The following is a 23,498-nucleotide window of genomic DNA, read 5'->3' as shown; positions in this document are numbered from 1 at the left end:
TGACCTCGTGATCCGCCCGTCTCGGCCTCCCAAAGTGCTGGGATTACAGGCTTGAGCCACCACGCCCAGCCTGGTTTGACTTTTAAAAGATTAGGAGAAAGACCAGCTAGGTAAAAAGTAGCATTTAAAGAGTTAACCGGCCAGGCGTGGTGACTCATGCCTGTAATCCCAGCGCTTTGGGAGGGCTAGGTGAGCAGATCACGAGGTCAGGAGATTGAGGCTATCCTGGCTGACACAGTGAAACCCCGTCTCTACTAAAAAAATACAAAGCAATTAGCCAGTCATGGTGGCACGCGCCTGTAGTCCCAGCTACTCGGGAGGCTGAGGCAGGAGAATGGCGTGAACCCGGGAGGCCGAGCTTGCAGTGAGCCAAGATCGCACCGCTGCACTCCAGCCTGGGCGACAGAGCGAGACTCCATCTCAAAAACAAACAAAAAAAGGGTTAGCCATTATTTTTTTAAGTGACTTTCTTGGAAGGTTACCAAACTTTTTTCCACATTCAAGGTTCACTTCCAGATGACATAATTCAAATGTAATTCTCCAAAGAAAAATTTTGAAAGGAACCCCTATCCCATTTAGCTTTGGAGCCTAGAAGAAGGCTGCCCTACTGTGTGTGAGGGTCTGTAGTTCTTACCCCCTTATTACTTATTTGTTCGACTCCAGTAGATTTAAAATCTGCACCTTCCATCTCCTTGGCTTGGCTGCATTCTCGCCATATGGCAGGCATATTTAGTACACAGAAACAAGAGTGAACAGCTTGCCAAGTAGGACTGATCACTGTAAACTTAGGGGTGTTTTTGTTTTTGTTTTTTGGAGACAGGGTCTCACGCTGTCACCCACACTGGAGTGTAGTCGTGCAGTCGTGCAGTCATGGCTCACCGCAGACTTGACATCATGGGCTCAAGTGATCCTCCCACAACAGCCTCCTGAGTAGCCAGGATGACAGGCATGTACCACCACACCCGGCTAACTTTTTAAAATTTTTTGCAGAGACGAGGTCTTTTCATGTTGTCTAGGCTGTTCTCAAATTCCTAGGGTCAAGCAATTCTCCTGTCTTGGTATCCCAAAGTGCTGAGATTACAGGTGTGAGCCATCGCACCTGGCCAGCCTTAGGTTTAGATTGAAAAACAGTGTCTCCCAACCTCCATGTCCTCAGACTTCCCTAATTTCCATCCTGCCCCCTCAATCTATCCCTATCTATTGCAGTCATATTTTCCGTTCTAGAAGTTTAACCATGTTGCTTATCCCAACTCTCATCTCCCATTAAAAAGTTTTTGATTATTCCCCATCTCAGGATAACATCCACAGTCTTTTTTTTTTGAGATGGAGTCTCACTCTGTCCCCCAGGCTGGAGGGTAGTGGCACGACCTCGGCTCACTGCAACCTCTGCCTCCCAGGTTCAACTGATTCTCCTGCCTCAGCCTCCTGAGTAGTTGAGATTACAGGCGTGTGCCACTACAATACTTCACATTTATACAGTGACTTGCATTTTTAAAAGAACTTTCATGTTCATTATTTATTAGATGGGTACTACAGCCAGTAGGATATGCTAGAAAGGCATTAATATCCAGGTTTGGTTTTGTTTTTGAGATGGTGTCTTGCTCTGTCACCCAGGCTGGAGTGCAGTGGCGCGATCTCGGCTCACTGCAAGCTCCATCTCTCGGGTTCACACCATTCTTCTGCCTCAGCCTCCCCAGCAGCTGGGACTACAGGCGCCCGCCACCACACCAAGCTAATTTTTTTATATTTTTAGTGGGTTTTCACCCTGTTAGCCAAAATTGTCTCGATCTCCTGACCTCATGATCCGCCCGCCTCGGCCTCCCAAAGTGCTGGGATTACAGGCATGAACCACTGCGCCCGGCCAGTATCCAGGTTTTACAGATGAAAATACCAAGAGTTGAAGAGGGACGAGGTAGGGCCTTAGCCAATGGTGGAGTTGAGACTCTGTTTCAGTGCTCTTTCCCCTTTTCTTCCGCAACTGCTTCTTCCAACAAACTCAAACTCTGGGCTGGCTACTTCTAAGACTCAACCTCTCATACTTTTCTTCCTCTGAAAGTTGCAGCTGACAGTCTTAACATTCGGAAGACTTTCTCACTGCTGCATGTAAATTAACTCTAGCACTGGGCTCCTGGGAGGCAGAAGGCTTGGCTGACAGCCTTGTATGCAAAATGACATTTAGGCCTTAGGCACTTAGTCAGTTAGTTACAGAGTCCTGCTCCTTAAGAGTAAAAGTTTTCAGACACTAGAGTGTAATATCAAAAAAGCCAAACTCTTTTAGGAACGGACCTACCACTTTATTAGCCTCCCACAATGCACACATAGACAGAGATATGCAAGCCTACTGCATCGTGACTTCACACGTCCCCCAACCCCCTTTCTGAACTCAGAAGAAACTCATTGTGCAATTCTACGAGACTGCAGATTGGTGCTGGACAGAAACTATTTCCAGCAGAAACTATTTCCAGCAGAAAGTATTCAATTATTTATTTTTCAAAATAGTAAAACAATACCCAATCACAACAATTGGGTATTGTTGGGACCCATAACTAGATATTAGTTAAAAATAAGACACCAATTCCCTAAAATACAGACCACACATAAAATACATTCTATTTCTTAGTTGTATAGAAAAGTTAACTCTCTCATTCAACTAAACAGATGGATCTTAATCATTTGATTGTTTATTCTGGATCCCTTTCTGACTTTCGGTTGAAAACTTCAGGGACAAATGTAAATATTGTCTCATAAAGGATTATGTCATCAGTGGTCAGTGAGACTGTTCCCAGACATGATATTCTCATTACTTACTTGGAGCTGCATCTAAAAGATTAAACCAAAGAAGCTTCAATTTTTTTTTTTTTTTTTTTGCAGTTTCAGTGGTTTAAATTGGACAGATGTCTGCTGAAAGACCAGTTTGCAAAACTGTGTATGACTCATGTTTTCTTGGCATTGGAGAATATTATCTATGGATGGTGAGGCGTAGGAAAGAGTGGGCATATTTTCAGCACACCAGTGATTGGGCACAGGTCTCTCCCTATGAGGAGAGATAAGCTTTTTGTTGTTATTGTTGCTCTAGGAAGAACAGACTACATACTCAGGTGGAGACAAGTTTTTGCTGAAAGATAGAATGGTTTTGTTTGTTTTTTGAGATTGATGCCCAGGTTAGAGTACAGTAGCGCAATCACAGCTCACTGCAGCCTTGACCTCCCTGGCTCAAGCAATCCTCCCACCTCAGCCTCCCCAAAGCTGAGACTACAGGCATGTGCCACCATGTCCAGCTAATTTTTTAATTTTTATTTTTGTGGAGACACTGTCTCACTGTGTTGCCCTGACTGTCCTCAAACTCCTGGCCTCAAGAGATTCTCCTGCCTCAGCCTCCCAAAGTGTTGCAATTACAGGCATGAGCCATGCTTGGCAAGATATAATATTTTTCAGAGGTTTCTTTCTTTTTTTTTTTTTTGAGATGGAGTCTCGCTCTGTTGCCAGGATGGAGTACAGTGGCACAATCCCGGCTCACTACAACCTCCGCCTCCTGGGTTCAAGCGATTCTCCTGCCTCAGCCTCCTGAGTAGCTGAGACTACAGGCACGTGCCACCATGCCTGGCTAATTTTTGTATTTTTAGTAGAGACGGGGTTTCACCATGTTGGCCAGGATGGTCTTGATCTCTTGACCTTGTGATCCACCTGCCTTGGCCTCCCAAAGTGCTGGGATTACAGGTGTGAGCCACTGGGCCTGGCCAGAGGTTTCAAGATGTGATATATTCCAAATTGTTTCATCTAACCTGAATTTTTACTTCTTTTATTGTCCTTAAATGCAATAGACTAGTATTAAATGAGTTAGTTTGGATACATTGTAAGAATGTATCCAAAATATGGAGATGTAGTCTTTAAGGGAAATATACCTATACACTGATACAATACAAAGATACAAATCAAAGGTATAATAGTAACTGGTATGGCTTTTGATAAACACGTGTTTCTTTGTTTAATTTCTTTCCTTGTGCAAAGCTAACCATAGCATTGTCCTTGTGACTGGGGAGGTCTAAAATTGAGGTGGGGACAACCTCGCTACATGTTGGTTTTGGGGGAACACTTAGGTAACAGCACAATTTAATACATCTTGATTGAGCTTCCAGGGTTTTCCTAGCCATATGTTCGGTGTTAGGTCAGGTACACAGTTGTAGAAAGAAACAAGCGTTCCCTGTGAGGAGTTTACAGTCTGTTTAGGTATGCATACAAAATGCATAGAGAATAACTTGAGATACATTTCATAGTCAGAATATGTGGTATTTTAATAAGTACAGTAGGAATTTGGAGACTTTTGGGGGATTGCATTGTGAGAGCGATTTCATGCCCTAGACGTGAAAAACAGGAATCCTTGATTTTGCCCCTATTGCAACACTTTTGTTTTTATGCCTCTCTGAACCATTTGTTAGACGACAACTCTCTCATCCTTTATTAGTTAGGATGTTTCTGTTCACAAGGAACAAAAAGCCTACTCAAACTGAGCAAATAATAAAAGAGGTGTATTGGCTAAAAGTCCAGGGGTAGGGTGAGCTTTACGTATGGCTCCATCAGGACTCAGACTCTGATTCCCTGTGTAAATTTCTTGCTTCTTCCTTCAAAGTACACATCTCATCTTCAGGGTGGCATCCATCCTTTTTATTATATGGTGAGTGGCAGCACCCGCGCTATGGTGCATTTTCATTCACACCCAGAGAGAGAGTACTTCATCTCATAAACATCTAATGAGTATTGAGATTTGTGCTGATTGGACACAAACCTTAAATCATTCCCTAGGTTGAAGACGTTTACCATGTACTGACTGGTTTAGATCTGGGTTACTATACAAATCACAAAAGTAGGGGAGATGAGACCTACTGGGGTTCACTCCTGGAGCTGAAAGTAGGGTCAATTTCATCTAAATTTCATGGTAGCTACATGACACGGGATGGAATAATGAAATAAACGGGCCTTTTGTTGGAGTGGTGGTGAGGGAGTGGGAGATTCTCTCCAAGTTGTACCTTTACACCTAGAATCTTGATCTTATTCTCCATCTCCTTTCCCCCAGGGCTCCCGGTTGGTTCCCCATCAATTATTATTCTTTCAATTTGTACCTCTGTATTGCAGCAACAGGTACACTTCCTTTAATTTGCAAACATAAACAAGTTCTCATCATTCTGAAAACAAAACTCCCTCTCCTGGATTTTCCTGCAGGTTATTGTCCTGCCTTCATTCTTCTATTCAACAGACTTCTCAACATGGCTTTTCCTCCACACCTTTCCTTGTCTCTCGTTCAGTTCTCAGCCTGCAGTGACTGCTTCTGTCACACCACGGAATGTTCTGGTCAGTGTTGAATCCAACAGCCTTCTTTCCTTAGTCTTCATCCTCCTTAACCTCCTTATAGTACCTGACATTGTGGACAATACCATTTTTTAAAACTTTTCAATCTGGTGTAATCTTGAGTTTATATAATTGTTGCAGAAATATCATATATAGCTCCTATATGCCTTTCATCAAGACTCCTGTGAACATTTCACTGCCCCGATCCTCTAACTGGAGAATAAGCTAGAAATAATGCCCCATTACCAATTTATACTTTGGTTTTTATTTCCTAAGTATGGGACATGCACTGATATAACCACATCATAATCAGGAAATTAACACTAATACATCACTACCAAATAATCCACAAATGCCCTTCAAGTTTTGCCAGTCGTTCCAGTAATGTCCTTTATTGGACCAGGATCCAAACCAGGATCATGAGTCACATTCAGTTAGTTTTCTTTAATCTGCAGTAGTGCTACAGTGTGAAAGAAGGGAAATTTTTGCAGATTACTGACCATTTACTTTATAGACTGTCACTCAGTTTAGATTTCTCTGATATTTCCTCATGATTTATGTATATCTGGAAGGAGTATACCACAGAAGTGATGCTGTGCTCTTCTTGGTGTGTGTCAGGAAACACCGTTGATTTGTTTCATTACTGGTGATATTAATTTGTATCACTTGATTAAGATGGTTTCAGCCAGGTTTCTTTCTGGCATTAATAGGTATTTTATACATGTTAAATAAGTAATTTGTGGGGAGATTCTTTAAGGCTATGTAGCTGTTCCTATTTATCATCAAATTTTCACTCACCACATTTAGCATCCATTGATGATTCCTAAATAATTAATACTCTAATGATTTCAAATTGGTGATTTTTCTAATTCCATCATTCTATTTATTGGTTGGCATTCTATCATAGAACAGAATGTTTCCTTCTTCCCTATTTATTCATTTGTATCAGTATGGGATCATAGATTCTTATTTCACTGAAAGGATTACATTGTTGCTATCATCATTTGATGCTCAAATTTTCCTGAATCTGGGAACTCCTTTAAGCTAGAGTCAATGCATTTCTGATATGGCCCCTCGTTTTTTGAGCACTTTCTTTTATTCCCTTATTTATTTATTTATTTATTTATTTATTTATTTATTTATTTAAGGCAGAGTCTCACTCTGTTACCCAGGCTGGAGTGCAGTGGCACGATCTCGGCTCAATACAACTTCCGCCTCCCAGGTTGAAGTGATTCTCATGCCTCAGCCTCCCGAGTAGCTGGGATTACAGGCACGCGCCACCACACCTGGCTAATTTTTGTATTTTTAGTAGAGATGGGGTTTCACCATGTTGGTCAGGCTGTTTTTTTTGGTTTTTTTGTTTAAAGGCAGGGTCTCACTCTGTTGCCCAGGCTAGGGTGTAGTGGCATGATCACAGCTCACTGCAGACTTAACCTCTTGGGCTCATGGAATTCTCCCATCTCAGCCTCCCAAGTAACTGGGACCATAGTCACATGCCACCAAACCCAGTGAATACTTTCTTTCTGATGCAACATGATGTTCCAGATTCATTTTCCATTGATCCTGACCCAGACTTATAATCAGTAATTTCTTCAAGGAGCCCTGGTTTCTTTTAATGAAGATCGGGATATAGAAACCAAGATCTGGGTGTTACATGTGCCATTGCTACTAGATTGTCAGTGCATCTAGACCCTCTCAGCAGAATAAGGAAATATGGGATGGGCACAGTAACTCATGCCTGTAATCCCAGCACTTTGGGAGGCCAAGGCTGGCGGATCACCTGAGATTGGGAGGTCACGACCAGCCTGACCAACACAGAGAAACTCCGTCTCTATTTAAAAAAAAATTAGCTGGGTGTGGTGGCTCCTGCCTATAATCCCAGCTGCTGTGGAGGCTGAGGCAGGAGAATCGCTTGAACCCGGGAGGTAGAAGTTGTGGTGAGCCGAGATTGCACCATTGCACTCCAGCCTGGGCAACAAGAGTGAAACTCTGTCTCAAAAAAAAAAGAAAAGAAAAAAAAAAAAAAGAGAAAATAAAGAAAAAGGAAAAGGAAATATATATATATGCATATGTACCCACACAGCTGTAACTGTTTCTTCATCTCTCTCTCTGTGTATATTAAATACCATGAATTCACTCTGATACTTCCAATTCCAACTGAATATCACACGGTTTATTCTTGCCTTCCCCTTTCTCATTATCTCTCTTTTTTTTTTTTTGGAGATGGATTCTCATTCTGTCTCCCAGGCTGCAGTGCAATGGCCAAACTCACTGCAACCTCTGCCTCTCAGGTTCAAGTGATTCTACTGCCTCAGACTCCTGAGTAGCTGGGATTACAGGCATGCGCCACCACCATGCCCAGTTAATTTTTGTATTTTTAGTAGAGGCGGGGTTTCACCAGGCTAGCCAGGCTGGTCTCGAACTCCTGACCTCAGGTGATCCACCCACCTCGGCCTCCCAAAGTGTTGGGATTACAGGCGTGAGCCACTGCGCCCAGCCCCCATTATTTGCAAGGAATTTTTTTTTTTTTTTGGAGACAGAGTTTCGCTCTTGTTTCCCGGGCTGGAGTGCAGTGGCTCAATCTCAGTTCACTGCAACCTCTGCCTCCTGGATACAAGCGATTCTCTTTCCATGCCCCACTAATTTTGTATTTTTAGTAGAGATGGGGTTTCTCCATGTTTTTCAGGCTGGTCTTGAACTCCTGACCTCAGGTGATCCACCCGCCTCGGCCTCCCAAAGTGCTGGGATTACAAGCATGAGCCACCGTGCCTGGCCTCGCAATGTATTTCTTTATTTGCTTAACGAACCAGATATGTAACCTAAGTCCAGACCCTTGGCCTTAACAAAGGGGAAGAGGAGTGTCTTAGTCTATTTTGTGCTCCTATAACAGAATACCACAGACAGGGTGATTTATAAAGAACAGAAATTTAATTCTCACAGTTCCAAAGCCCAGGAAGTACAAGATCCAGGCACTTGCATCTAGTATGTGCCTTACTGTGTCCTCACATGGTGGAAGTCAGAACGGCAAGAGCGGATGAATGTTGAATCCTCACGTGACAGTAGATCAGAAGAGGGTGAACCCACCCCCATACATCCTTTTTCATGCTGGCCTAATCCATTCATGACCTAGCTGTCTTCCCAAAGGCCACACCTCCCAACGCTGTTGCATTAGAGATTACGTTTCCAACACATGAATTCTGAAAGGGAATACATTAAAACCATAGCAAGGAGAAAATAAAAAAAGGCCAGCTTGGTCTCAGACACGCAAGCCCCACCTTTCCTGGTGTCACAGCACAAAGATAAGCCCTCAACATAACATGCCTATCTATTCCTCTCCCCTAAGTTGCACACCCACATTTTCAGTGTTCTATAGGACATCCCATTAATTGTTCTGCTGACATTTGGTTGAAAACACAATTTGTCTTTTCACCCCATCCCTATTCTAATATTTTCATTTAAGTCAGTGGCAACACTTAGCAAAAACCTCAGTTGTCTTACAAACATCTTACTGCATAATTCTATACATACAGCTGGGAGCGGTGGCTCACGCCTGTAATCCCAGCACTTTGGGAGGCCGAGGCGGGCGGATCACGATGTCAGGAGATCAAGACCATCCTGGCTAACACGGTAAACCCCGTCTCTACTAAAAATACAAAAAATTAGCCGGTCATAGTGGCGGGTGTCTGTAGTCCCAGCTACTAGGCAGGTTGAGGCAGGAGAATGGCGTGAACCCGGGAGGCGGAGCTTGCAGTGAACCAAGATTGCGCCACTGCACACCAGCATGGGTGACTGAGCGAGACTCCGTCTCAAAATAATAATTCTATACATACATGCTATTTCGTGGGTCATATTGTTGCTTACTGAGCTATCACACCGCTACCTCCAACCTTATCAGCCGGAGAACATGCACACATCAATAATCCAGATGCTCATTAACTTGCGATGGAATTATATCCAGATTAACTCATCGTGAGTTTAGGCTGAGCACAGTGGCACATACTAATAATTGCATCACTTTGGGAGGCTGAGGTGGATCACTTGAGGTCAGGAGTTCAAGACCAGCCTGAGTAACATACCAGGACCTCATCTCAACAAAAATAATAAACAAACAAATAATAAGTTGAAAATACTGTAAGTTGAAAATGCATTTAACATACCTAACCTACCAATAAAAAACAGAATGGCTGTATAGATACTGGAAGTATGCTTTCTATTGAATGCACAGTGCTTTGGCATCATTGTAAAGCCTAGAAATCATAAGTTGAACCATCATAAGTCAAGACCATCTTCACATATTTACTAAATGTTTGCTGCTTGCCAAGCTTGATTCTAGATACAGGGGAAAAATAAGATATGGTCTTTAGGTAAAGTTTTAGCTCATTTATGAGATCTTTTTTGATGCCTACAGATAGAACAACTCCTATCTCTTCATGTAACTGTTATCCATTACAGAAACTAATCACAATATTTACATTTTTGTACCCATTTAGATGTCTGTCTCCTTCTGTGAAACTGTAAACACTGAAAAATGTGTTTTAATTTACCTTTGTATTCCCAACACTTAGCACAATGTCTGTTACCCAGTTGTGACTCAACGTTACAAGTAAACATTCATTTTGAGGATAGGGTGAAATCAGGTATCTGCTGCCTCTTAAATAGCTTTCCAATCTATACCTTTTCAATCCACCTGCTGTATGTACAGTTAACACCTCCTTGCCATTGGTCTTTCTCCTCTCTAAATCATTCTTTATATTGTAGCCTTCCTAAAATTCATCATTTTGCTTAAAAGCCTTTAATGCCTCCTCATTGCTTTCCGAATCAAACCAAACTATCTAGGTTTAACATTCAATATCTCCTTCTATTGAGCTCCAAACATACCTCCTCAACTTCATCTACTATTTATCATATTTCACCCCATGCTTTTCACATGACCAACTTTGCTATTTCCTAAATCCAGCCCCTCTCATGATTTTCCCTCATGCTGCAATGCTCCACTTCCTTTTGGTTCACATTTTTAACTTGACTTTCAAAGAGCTTCAACGTCATTTCTACTACGCCTTTCTCTGATTTCTGAGTGTCCCTTTTTCTTACTTCTCTGCACTATTGTGTCAGATGATCATTTTCACTTATATTATAGCTAATTATGCATACCTATCTCCCCAACTAGATTAGGAAATACTCTTAAGGCAGAAACCAATCTTACGTTTATCTTTAAATCCCAAGAGATTGGTATAATTTGTTACATCCAATAGATACTCAAAAAATGCATTACCAATTCAACAGAGGACAGGCAAGGTTTTGATAGTTGATAATAAATCCAAGTAGACACAGAATCATGTACAACAGCATGCAGGCAGGGACAAGAATAGCTAATTTATGCAATGTTAAAGCCTGGCTAGAGCAGATGTTGCATTAATGCAGTGCTTGGAAGGGAGTGGATACTCATGTTATCAATGTGGTTTTGCCCTACTGGTGTATGTCTTAGGATTACGTGTATATACTCTCCAGTGATGTATATCATTTTTTGAGATGGAGTCTCGCTCTGTCGCCCAGGCTGGAGTGCAGTGGTGCGATCTCAGCTCACTGCAAGCTCCACCTCCCAGGTTCACGCCATTCTCCTGCCTCAGCCTCCCGAGTACTTGGGACAACAGGTGCCTGCCACCACACCTGGCTAATTTTTTGTATTTTTAGTAGAGACGGAGTTTCACTGTGTTAGCCAGGATGGTCTTGATCTCCTGATGTCGTGATCCACCCGCCTCAGCCTCCCAAAGTGCTGGGATTACAGGTGTGAGCCACCGCACCCGGCCTCCAGTGGTGTATATTTTTAAATAAGTAAAATCTAGGATAGGGAGAATAGAAAATATTCCTTCTCCTCATCCCCACAAGAAAGAGATTTTGAAGAAAATGGAAGAAAGTCAACCCACTAATCACAGAATCTTTATAAGGGTTCTTCACTTTCAAAACAGCAATAAATTTATACTCGGGCTTTCCTCCTATTTTCTTAAAGAATCAACCAGGCTATAGCTCATATATTAAAAGCAAACACATCTGTCAAGGCAAACTCTTGACTGTTTAAATCTGTTTGATGAAGTAATCTAGAGATTCACCCCTCTTAGAAACACAGCTCTGGTTCTTGACTCTTTCAGTAATTTTTTTGTGGCAGGGCAGATCCAAATCCCAGATAGATGCCTTGCAATTGTGTCTGCCATTATATACCTTGATAAGTAGTCTGGACATGAGTGAAGGGGACATGGCAACAGTAGATGGATAAATGAAATGGATCCCCTTTATTTCTACATCTCAACAAGAAACTCAATAAATCCTAATATCAAATACGTTAAGGTTTGATTAAAAACTATATAGCAAAAAACAAAACAAAACAAAAAACTACTATATACCTATAATGCATAGAAAACATCTTAACATCTTTACATGTCCATTAGGAACTAGAGACACAGTATGCTCTCCCTCCCCTAAACCTGTTCATAGCATATGTGATTAAATATGTTCACAAATTCTTTCCAAACCTCTCCCTTCAAAGGTGGAGCTTAAATGTGGGCTTAGCAATTTACTAATCCTTCAGATGACTGCAGCCCAGCCAAGAGCCTGATTGCAACTTCATGAGAGACCTGAACTTTTGACTTACAGAAATGGTGAGATAATGTTTGTTGTTTTAAGCAGCTAAGTTTTGGGATAATTTATTATTCAGCAAATTGGTTATAACCAATATAGCACACAAACCTAGACTCCAAAAGGAGAAATGACTGAAAAAAAATGAACATTTTAAATTAACTTTCTTCCCACTCTAACCACACTATTTTCTCAATGGGTAACACCATCATTTACTCAGTATCTCACATGAGAAACCCAGAAGCCATACTTTACTCTCCCTACCCACCACAAAACTGAGTTTGTTTTTTTTTTTTCCCTGTACATCACTTGAGCCCACTCCTACTCTTGCTGCTTTAATTCTGGGCCACTGCCATTTCTCAATTACCACAACACAGGCTCCCAACATTTCTTCATTTCCCAGCTCCACTGCATTCTCTAGACTAATGCCAACAAGAGCCCTTTTCAAATACACATGTGATCTTGTCAGTTAATTAACCTTCACTACTGGTTCCCACATTGCACAGGACAAAGTTCAAATGTCGTAGTATGGTGTTTCTGTCCCTATCCTGTAGTTTTCTCTCATCTCCCACGTTCATAGCCTACAATCTCTCCAACTTTCACCTTTTCATAGGCTGCTTAGTTTCACTTCGTTTTTTTGTGGAAGACCTTTAATTTTCCCCTTAGAAATCCTACTATCTTTAAAAGACTCAGCTCAAGCTCTATCTCAGAAAACCTTAAATATGAAGATCTGGTTGGATGACTTTCTTACTTTATCAAAGCACTTTTTACATAAATCAATATAATGTCTTCCACTAGAATGTGATCTCCTGAAAAAAAAAAAAAACAACACTTTGATATCTACACATTCATACATCTAATATCTGCCAAGCAACTTGTGCACTGTATTAGGTGTTTACTACTTAATGGTGAACAAAACAAATATGCCCTTGTCCTTGCAGAACTTGTAATCTATAAGAGAGAAGTCAAAGAAATATGGTGAGACCTGAAAAAACAATGCTGTGAGAGAATAACTGTGGGGACCTACTTTGGAGTGCATGGCACACAGTTGCACTCAAACACTTACTGAATTAAAGTGTTTTCAAAGAGGTGTGTATAAATTACACCTTCACTGCTGAGGTATAAGGGGCCAGGTGGATCGCGTCCTTGCTAGCATTAAGTCTCATTTTTTTTTTTTTTTAAATCTTGCTCATTTTTTGAGATAGGGTCTTGATTTCTCTCCCAGGATGGAGTGCAGTGGTACCATCGTAGCTCACTGCAGCCTCAAACTCCTAGACTCAAGCGATCCTCCCACCTCAGCTTCCCAAGTAGCTGGGATTACATCCTGCTAAACATATTGTCAGTTACTTCTTGCTTATAAATTCTCAGTACTAAAAATCAAGAAAAAGAACATAAAGCAAGATCAAATGTATGTTTAAAAAAAAGGCTTCACTAAGCATAAGCAAAAAACTAGCTTTATATATGATCAGTGTTATTCAAATATATGGGTAAGATAACACATTTTACAATGTAAAAAGTAATATTTAAAAATTAAAAGGCAAGTCTTTCTGGTATTCAGAAGTCTGAAGCAACCACTGTTCCAGTTTTTTTAAAAGAGCACATTCCATTCTGGTGCACACAAATGTGCATTAAAAATAAATAAAAAAGTAAAAGGGCATTTCAAGGGAATCCCCGCCTCTCCCTTGGCTCACTGCCAAATGATTCACAACCAAAACATTTCTGGGATATATGACTTAAGGAATAAAAAAAACTCAATGTTTTAAAAAAGGGAATGGCAGGATGAGGAAATGATTTATCAAGATACAATTTTACTAATAACTACTTCTTAAATAACTTAAAAGTTTTATAACAAAAAATCAAAATAAAACAAAACTTAGTAGTTGAAGATATTTTCAACTGTTACAATATTTGAGGAGATTTTCCGGTCTAATTTCTCAGAAATTAGGCTGAAAGAATAGCCATTCTTTAACATAAAATAGCTAAAAAATTTCAATGCGAAGCAATTATCTAGGATTATAAAACTTGTATTTTACAAATGACATACATAATTTCTGAAAATTTTTGTGTAAGGGTTCTAAAGATTAAACAAGCCTGTCCTTTTTTTTTTTTTAATTTTGAGACAGGGTCACACTCTGATACTCAAAGCTGAGTACACTGGTGCGATCATGACCCACTGTAGCCTCGACTTCCTGGGCTCCAGCAATTCTTCTGCCTCAGCCTTTTGAGTAGCTGGGACTACAGGCACATACCACCACACCCAGCTAACTTTTTTATTAGTAGAGATGAGGTCTATGTTGCCCAGGCTGGTCTCGAACTCCTGGACTCAAGTGATTCTCCTGCCTCAGCCTCGCAAAGTGCTCAGATTACAGGTGTGAACCACTGCGCCCAGCCCTGCCTGTCGTTTCTTAAGTCCAAATTTGCTACAGCAACATCACCTGATTATGCCCTTTTCCAAATTCATCTGTAGGTTTGGAAAACTTACAGATGAGGATAAAAATAGCTTATGCTGGCCAGGCACGGTGGCTCATGCCTGTAATCCCAGCACTTTGGGAGGCTGACGTGGGCAGATCACAAGGTCAGGAGTTTGAGACCAGCCTGGCAAATATGGTAAAACCCTGTCTCTCCTAAAAATACAAAAAAAAAAAAAAAAAAAAAATAGCCAAGAGGGATGTCGGGTGCCTGTAGTCCCAGCTACTCGGAAGGATGAGGCAGGAGAATCGCTTTAACCTGGGAGGCGGAGGTTGTGGTGAGCTGAGATCATGCCACTGCACTCCAGCCTGGGCAACAGAGCGAGACTCCGTCTCAAACAAAACAAAACAAAACAAACAAACAAACAAAAAGGCTTATGCTTTACCACATTAACCTTGTCATTTGGAGCAATGACACTGACTTTTTTTCTGGAAAGCATACCAATCTCTTTGCTTTCAGCAGTGTATTTCAACACTCAGCTTGACTCTAGAGATAGAGGCATTTGTCATCAAACATGTTACACTATCAAATTTTTTTCTTTTTTTTTAAACAAACTGATGGTTGCCAAACAAGAAGATAGCAATCTGACTTTTCAGAGGCAGGGAGTTTTTATTTTTGGCTTCTTTAATGGAATTTCACCAAGTTTTTAAAGGTATTAACTTTATTAACCTGCAACATTCATCATTTTAAAGGAGTATATAAAAACTGTCAAAATGGGTCAGAAACAAGGTTTCCGATGCTCATAATCATCTTCAGCAGTGGCAACATTTAACTTTTTGAGTCAGTCTCAACAGACTGGCAATATAACTAACACAATACATAATGATTAAGTGTTGTTCTTGATAAAAAAGCAAATTATTTTTCTATTTACAATTTTTAGAAAAGGTTTAATGTAAAAATATTTTCTTCTTTATATATTTCCCTGCCATGATAATGTTAAAACATATCAAGATCTTCCTTAAACTTTAAGGGCGAAAAGCATAACATTCCATTTTAGTTGAAACATTCCTTCACATAGCCAACACATTTTTTCAAGGCACTCTAGCTACTACAGGAAAAATGTTCCTCTTACCTACTGATTATTTCCCCTCAAACTTTTCTAAATTAAACATTGCTATAACTGTTTTTTTTTTTAATTTAATTTTCCATGGTTCAGTCCTCAAGTTATTTTTCTTTTATGTGGAGCCACTCCTTCAGTTTCAACTTGCTGAGCAGGCAAGCAACTGCTTTTGGTTTCTATGGAAACTGGATTCCTGTGGCTGCGTGTAGGCATTCTTGTTCCACCAACCTAAGAGATGAAGCAGAGAACAGAATAGCTTAATGTAACTACAACATACCTATATACAGTCAACTCTGTTGTATTTATACATGTATTAACCACCTTGCAAATGAGCTTATATTTTTAATCTCCAGCTACCTGGCTGTTTCTAAACAAGTTTTAATCTGACATATTTTTAAAGTACTAAACTTTCAAATAACCATCAGAGAAGTGGACAGATCTGAGTAGATGGGGAGAAAAGTGAGTGGGGAAACTATTCTCTGTGTTAAATTTATTGGAGGTTGAAAATATAAATTAGAAATCAAGGGAATGACAGGCCTTATGAGTGCCGTGTTTGCAATAATTAAACTGAAGGACAAGAAAAAGGAAGAAGTGAGTAATAGGGAGGGAGGGAAAGAAAATACAAGGTCTGAGGTGGTAAACAGGGAGAAGAAATTACACAGACAAACAAGAAAGACAATAAGAAAGGTAGGGAAGATAAGGAAAGAAAATGGGAAAGAGATAAAGATTAAGAAAGAGGGAAGTAAAAAAAAAAGGAATTAAAGTATAAGGAAGAGAAAAAGACAAGAACCCAAGTAAAAGGGAAATAGTGAAGGGCTGAAAGAGGAGAGCAAGAAAGAAATAAGAAAAGGGGAAGAAAAAACTGGAAGGGGGAATATAGAGGATAGGCAAACGGGAAGAGGGGGTTAGAGTAGGGGAAGAAACTTTGCTGTGGTTCTACCTTCAAGTCTACCCTTCCTTACCCTCACTTTCTAGCTCACACAGTCAAACGAAGAGAGGTGGGTCTATTTTTTTTTTCTTTTGATACAGAGTCTCACTCTGTCGCCCAGGCTGGAGGGCAGTTGGCGCGATCTCTGCTCACTACAACCTCCACCACCTGGGTTCAAGTGATTCTCCTGACTCAGACTCCCGAGCGGCTGGGATTACAGGTGTGTGTCACCACGCCTGGCTAACTTTTGTATTCTTAGTAGAGATGGGGTTTCACCATGTTTAGGCTGGTCTGGAATTCCTGACCTCAAGTGATCCGCCTGCCTCGGCCTCCCAAAGTGCTGGGATTATGGGCATGAGCCACCGCGCCCAGCCAAGGTGGTCTATTCTTAAGACACAATCCCTTGCTATGTAGTCATGTTAAAGATGTGATCTATAAAAAGAGTAATGGAGAAGCCAATCTCACATAGAAGGACCAAAGCTGTACAGCCTGAAAGTATTTCCACAGAGCCTGCCCATATCTGTCTTTATTTTCCCTAGTCACCTTGTTCTCTTCTATTTCTTCATATCCTGTCCAGTGAATTTCAGGCCTGGGACTGATGGGTGATAGTGTAACTCCAAGTACTCTCTCTTTATAATGCTAGCCCAACAGAAATACTACTGGCATTTGCTCCAAGGGGTTACAGGCTCACTAAGAATGGCTCAGACTCTGGCTTCCCTTATTTAATATCTACTGTTCCTTTAAAAAGCATTTTTTTTGGTTTACATTTACGTGACCATAAAGGACAAACTGAGTAAAGATTTGTCTGTGTGAATCTGATGAACTTTTGTAATATACTGATTAGAAAAGTGCGGTGACTTTTGGATAATCTATACCACTCCTCACTCAGCTGGTATTTCCTATAAAGGTATACTGACCACGCTAATTCTATGTGTTAAAATCTTTGAGAAAAACAAGCATTTTAAAAACTTCCACTGCAAGACTATGTGTGTTTGAATGTGTAAAATGAATGTTTATTACAGAAGCTGTAGAAAGAGAAAAAGACTAAGTGTGAAGCTGTTGCAAGAAGACTGGAAGCAGAAGTCAAAAGTAGCCCAGGCAGCAAATGGGACCCTTAAATAGAATGTCTGCTTGATGCAGTAGGAGGCAGAAGCAGGCTCTACTGGCATCTCTCAGGGTTAGTACCAAAGGTACTATCCAAGGATGAGATCTGAGTTCAAGTGGACTAGTGACTATGCGATCACAGTAGAGGAAAAAATGTTTGAATACATTTTTACACCATGAAAATGGGCAGATGATTTCTATTTCATATAGGTCTTACTTCCCTGGTTTCCTGAAAGCTGTGATCTCACCATTGCTGCCAAAACCAGAATCCATATTTGTGCTTAGATTGGTTGGGACTAGAAGGCCCATTCCAATGGCCTGGCTAGGAGGTAGGGAGGAAGATGGGGTAATTCCTCTCAAATATAGGGCTGGATTGTGGGGAGGTGAGTAGATCACCAAAAACTTTCCACTGGCTTTCAAAAATATATCAAACCAAGTATTAGTTATCTAATTGTCCACTGTACCTAATGCTGGGCTCTGCAACAACCTGGGCCTGGATAATCTCGTTAAGTATTTGTTCTTGGACTGAATGCATAAAGCACACTCCGTGATACACATGTAATTGGATTGTTATTATGCAGCCAAATTGTGAACATATGGAATTTCTCCTTTTCCAAATATAGTCACATTTTGGTCAAAATGAACTGCATGTATAACAGTGGTCCCAAAAGATTATAATGGAGCTGAAAAATTTCTATCATCTAGTGATGTCGCAGCTGTTAGAATATAACAGTGCAATGTATTACCTTGTCTATGTTTAGACATGCAAATACCAGTGTATTACAACTGCATACAGTATTCAGTACAGCAACATGGTGTACAGGTCTGTAGACTACCTAAGAACAATAGGCTATACTATATGGCCTAGGTGTGTAGTAGACTACACCCTCTAGGTTTGTGTAAGTAAGCTTATGATATTTACACAAAGACAAAATTGCCTAGTGCTGCATTTCTCAGAATTTATCCCTGTCGTTAACTGATACACGACTATAAATTGTGTTCTTACTGTACTAAAGCACATTTTAGACCACATTTAAAAAAGAATCAAATCATTAAAGTATTTCCAAAGTATAAAGCATTCAACACTATTTTAGTGTCAGTCTATATCAATAAGGACAGTATATTACTCATTTTTTTTTAGAAATACCTTGCACACACATAATACATTTTTCCTTTCACTTAAAGTTGTTCAATTCCAAAGTATTAAACTGTTCATTTTCACTAAAAAGGAATAAGCCACCCCCACACAGAATTACAGGTTATAGGTGAGAGACTATAATCAGTGTTTCTAAATTAAAAGGAAATCACTCTCCTAGAAAAACACAGATCCTTCAAAAACAGTTCTTCAATTATTTTTAAGTTACTTAAGAAAATGTTTCCTTAGGTTATAAAAGTGACTACTTCTAGTAAACTGGAAACAGACAACCAAAACTGAAGATAAAATAGCTTAAAATGCTAACAAGTAACTTTCTCCATTCTTTCACTTGTCCCAACTTAACATTTGTACTTTCTTGGCCAAAGCTAAGTAGGAATGTACAAGGAGTTCCCATTTCTAAAAGGATACTCCCAAACAGTAACTTAGGGTGGAGAACTGAAAGACATAAACAAACAACCCTGTTTACTTTAAATTATTTAAAAATCCTCAATATTTGCATTCCAGCTGTTTCTCATAAGGATTTGAGGACATTTACCGATTAATTCAGTAAAATATAGACAGTGAAAAGGAAGAATACACAAGTGATAGACGCTGTGGGGCAACCCTAATGAGAAGATAACATTCAGACAATAATTCTGACTCAAACACTTTTGGCAGTAAGTAAGGAAAATATACTGGATTTTGTCTCCTGAACACATTCAGAATCATTTGTAGAGAGCAAAACTTTTTTCTTTCCTTTTCTTTTTTTTTCTTTTTTGAGACAGAGTCTCACTGTGTTGTCCAGGCTGGAGTGCAGTATAGTGATCTTGGCTCACTGCAACCTCTGCCTCCTGGGTTCAAGCAATTCTCCTGCCTTAGCCTCTCCAGTAGCTGGAATTGATTACAGGTATGCACCATGACGCCCGGCTAATTTTTGGTAGAGATGGGGTTTCACCATGTTGGCCAGCCTGGTCTCAAACTGCTGACCTCAAGTGATCTACCCACCTTGGCCTCCCAAAGTGTTGGGATTATAGGCGTGAGCCACCACACCCAGCTGAGTGCAAAACTTTTCTAACAACTAAACTTGAATTGGAATTTCCTACACAATATACAGAATGAGTGACATAGCAGAGAATATCTCTAGCTATGGGTTTATAAGTTTCAGATAATGTCATTCAACTGTTACTTCTGGCAAGGATTCTATAAAGAGAGTAATATTAATTGTAATTCAGTAAATACAGAGTTACATAATACTTATCAAAACACAATTTAGTCCTTAATACTTTAGTTGTATTTTTAATTAGACACTCTGTTCACAAACTACTAATACTTCTTTTTCCTCATCCTAATTAACAATGTTGGCCAGGCGTGGTGGCTCACACCTGTAATCCCAGCACTTTGGGTGGCTGAGGCAGGCGGATCACAAGGTCAGGAGATCGAGACTATTCTGGCTAACACGGTGAAACCCCGTCTCTACTAAAAATAAGAAAATTAGCTAGGCATGGTGGCGGGCGCCTGTAGTCCCAGCTACTTGGGAGGCTGAGGCAGGAGAAGGGCATGAACCTGGGAGGCAGAGCTTGCAGTGAGCTGAGATCGAGCCACTGCACTCCAGCCTGGAAGTGAGACTCCGCCTCAAAAAAAAAATAAATAAAATAAAAAGTTTAATTACATCATAATTTATTACATGTACTCTTCTGCAAATTGCCTAAAATACTTAATGAAATGAAACTCAGTATATATAAATAAAAATTTAAAAAACCCCCCACAATTTTGCTTTTCATAGGAATATAAGGATTTAACTACTTGGATGCCTTACCCACACACCCACTGTGTAAGCTAAGAGTTTTCTTTTTTATTTTTTTTTTGAGACGGAGTCTCACTCTGTCCCCCAAGCTGGAGTGCAGTGGCTGGATCTCAGTTCACTGCAAGCTCCGCCTCCCGGGTTCACGCCGTTCTCCTGCCTCAGCCTCCCGAGTAGCTGGGACTATAGGCGCCCGCCACCTTGCCCAGCTAGTTTTTTGTATTTTTTTAGTAGAGACGGGGTTTCACCGTGTTAGACAGGATGGTCTCGATCTCCTGACCTCGTGATCCGCCCGTCTCGGCCTCCCAAAGTGCTGGGATTACAGGCTTGAGCCACTGCGCCCGGCTGAGAGTTTTCTTTAGTTGACTTATAAATCTTGCAAAAATAGAAAGTTCCACTACTATGTAGACTGGACTCACTACGGCATACAACTTTATTCTTCCTATGGATATAGTTTTTAGAATGGTGCTGTGATTAATATGACAATGAGAACATCAGGTTGAAATATGGTAAAGTCTGTGAAATAGACGAATAATAAACAACCTAATGAACCTTTAACTTCAAAAAAGATCTTACCTTTTGTTGTGTTGTGGTATCCAGTGATTTAGGTGGAAAAGTACAAGGTATTCTTCCGTGATGGATATGATATGGTAATAACAGGCTGGGATCTAATGGGACCCAGGGAACTGAGAGACTGGAAGGTACACCAGGAAGGCCGCAATGTGTTTTATACAAATTGTATGCTGTCCTAGTAACTTTTCCATCAGAGGCCTTATAGATCAGGAGTGAAGAATCTTCTGCTGCATGAGATAACAAGTAGGAACCCTCCTGCAAGCTAAATCCACACAATGAAACTCAACCCACTGGCTCACTGTGTCAATTTCAACAGCACTTTCTTAATCATAATCTATTAGTAAAACTGAAAATTATGAGATCACACCACCTCTAAAACTTATGATAAAATAAGATTTAAGAAATCTTTAAAACTATTTTTATGCTTTTTAAGCAACTAATTTTAATTCTTACTCCAAAGTTCAGAATAGTTGATCATTTTCTTTTTGCTTTTATAGCAATTTGTAAGTTTTCATTTAATGGGAAACAAAGAGTGTGCCTAATTCTCTAATCCATAGATTAGACATTTATAGGTATCTATACTGAAAAGCATTCCTACAGCATTTTCATTCATTTAACACTGCAACTATTTTGTACCTACTAATAGACAGATGACTAGATACAAAAGTGAAGGTGACATGTTTGCTACATTGAGTAGTTTAAAATAAAGTGGAAGAAACAGTCAATGGAACAATCACGATACAACACGAGGTGCTATGAGGATAACAGAGACAACAGCAGCTAGCAGGTATTAAATGTTTATTATGAGCTAACTACTGTATTATAGCTTCACATCTATTTTCTCATTAGATCTTCCACAATAAACCTTCAAGGCATATTAATTTAGGGTGATAAATAAACAAATTAGAGATGCTAAGCAATTTGCCCAAAGTTCTGAGTGTAGGCTTAGATATAAACCCAGGCATTTGAACTCCACAGGCCACACCCTTAATCACGATCCTCTACTGTAGCAATAACCAGCTATGTTGAACATCAAAACCACATTTTTCCTTTCTCCTTAGAAAGCTTTAAATAATTCAGTGTACATCATAAAGAACTAAAGGGATATGAATAAATACATTGTGCTTTCTTGGGATTACACAGTCCTCTGGATCAAAGATGTTAAGGAGAACATCTGTTCTTTACCACAATATATTATTAAAAAAGAAAGATTTATCATACTTTAGCTATAAAGATTTGCCTATAAACCTATTAAGTTACATTTTCATCAATTTTTAAACTGAAAATAGGTGTTGACAATTGCTCTTATCCTCTGGAAATTTTTTTCCCAATAACTTTCATATTTCCATATAAAGAAATGAATAATTATTTGATAGGAATAAATAACATTTCAAAGATTGAGCTTTAATCAATGAAAATCATGTATCTTAACTACCTCCACTAAAAATGAAGAAAGCCTTCGTTTACAGAAGAATGTATTAATATTTAATTCATGGAGAATGAGAGATACTCTAAGAAGGAGTATCTTACAAGTGCCGTACATGTCTAATGTATATGGATGAATATAAACTATGGTAGGTGGAATAATGGCCTCCTAAAAATGTTTATGTTCCAAACCTGGAACCTATGAATATGTTACATGGCCAAAGGGAATTAAGGTAGCACATGGAATTAAGGTTGCTAATCAACTGACTTTAAAATGGTCAAATTTTACTAATCACAATAGCCCTTAAATATGGAAGAAGAAGGCAGAAGAGACTCAGAGGGAGATGTGACTTAACTTGGCTTTGTAACTTTGAAGATGGAGGAAGGGAGCTACAAGCCAAGGGATGCAGGTGGCCTCTAGAAGCTACAAAAGGCAAGGAATAGATCCTTCCCAGAGCCTACAGAAAGGAATGTAGCTTTGCCAATGCCCTGATTTTGACTCAGTGAACCCTGTTAGACCTCTGACTTGAGAACTGCAAAATAATAAATTTGTGTTGTTTTATAACATTAATTTTGTGGTAATTTGTTATAGCCACAATATAAAGCTAATACACAAACTAAATAAAATATTGATAATAAAATTTCAAAAAACATCTGGCAAATTTCATGCAAAAGCTTTATATGTAACATGAAGAACAGAATATATAAAACAAATATCCTGTCACATAATCACAGAATATCAGAACTGAAAAGTACCTAGGAAGTTATTGCACTTGACACCATCATTTTACAAATAAGTAAACTGACATCAGGTTGGATAACAGAATTCTTCAGAACTAGAACTTTGAGATTTTGACTGTAAGTTCAGATTCAAGTTGTTTTCAAGTTTAACCTTTGGTAAGGGCATAAGAGAAGGAATGCAAACATTCATATAACAAAATAGTTTGATGTATCACCGGGGAAAAATCCATATTCTAAGACCTTTCTTTCTTTTTTTTTTTTTTTTTTTTAGAGGGGGTCTCGCTCTTTC

The 23,498-nt window shown here is 39.7% G+C and overlaps 1 protein-coding gene across 3 annotated transcripts in view; it reads right to left on the bottom strand.

Annotated features, from left to right (window-relative positions):
• Nucleotides 1-13,405: 13,405 nt before the first annotated feature.
• Nucleotides 13,406-23,498, bottom strand: part of ICE2 (interactor of little elongation complex ELL subunit 2) — a 73,921-nt gene continuing 63,828 nt past the window's right edge. For 2 of the 3 annotated variants that reach the window (XM_012000277.1, XM_012000275.1), the window contains 2 exons: nt 21,047-21,305; nt 14,964-15,730 (listed from right to left, as the gene is read on the bottom strand). In XM_012000277.1, coding sequence (XP_011855667.1) covers nt 15,602-15,730; nt 21,047-21,305 — 388 coding nt within the window. In that variant the 3' untranslated portion in view covers nt 14,964-15,601. Of the gene's footprint in view, nt 15,731-21,046; nt 21,306-23,498 lie in introns of all 3 variants that reach the window. The other variant, XM_012000276.1, reaches the window with a different exon arrangement.

Source organism: Mandrillus leucophaeus, unplaced genomic scaffold (assembly GCF_000951045.1).
Source record: "Mandrillus leucophaeus isolate KB7577 unplaced genomic scaffold, Mleu.le_1.0 Scaffold623, whole genome shotgun sequence".
In the NCBI taxonomy this organism is placed as follows: domain Eukaryota; kingdom Metazoa; phylum Chordata; class Mammalia; order Primates; family Cercopithecidae; genus Mandrillus; species Mandrillus leucophaeus.
Note: the sequence above shows the minus strand (reverse complement) of the source record. Positions and strands in the feature narration are given on the sequence as shown.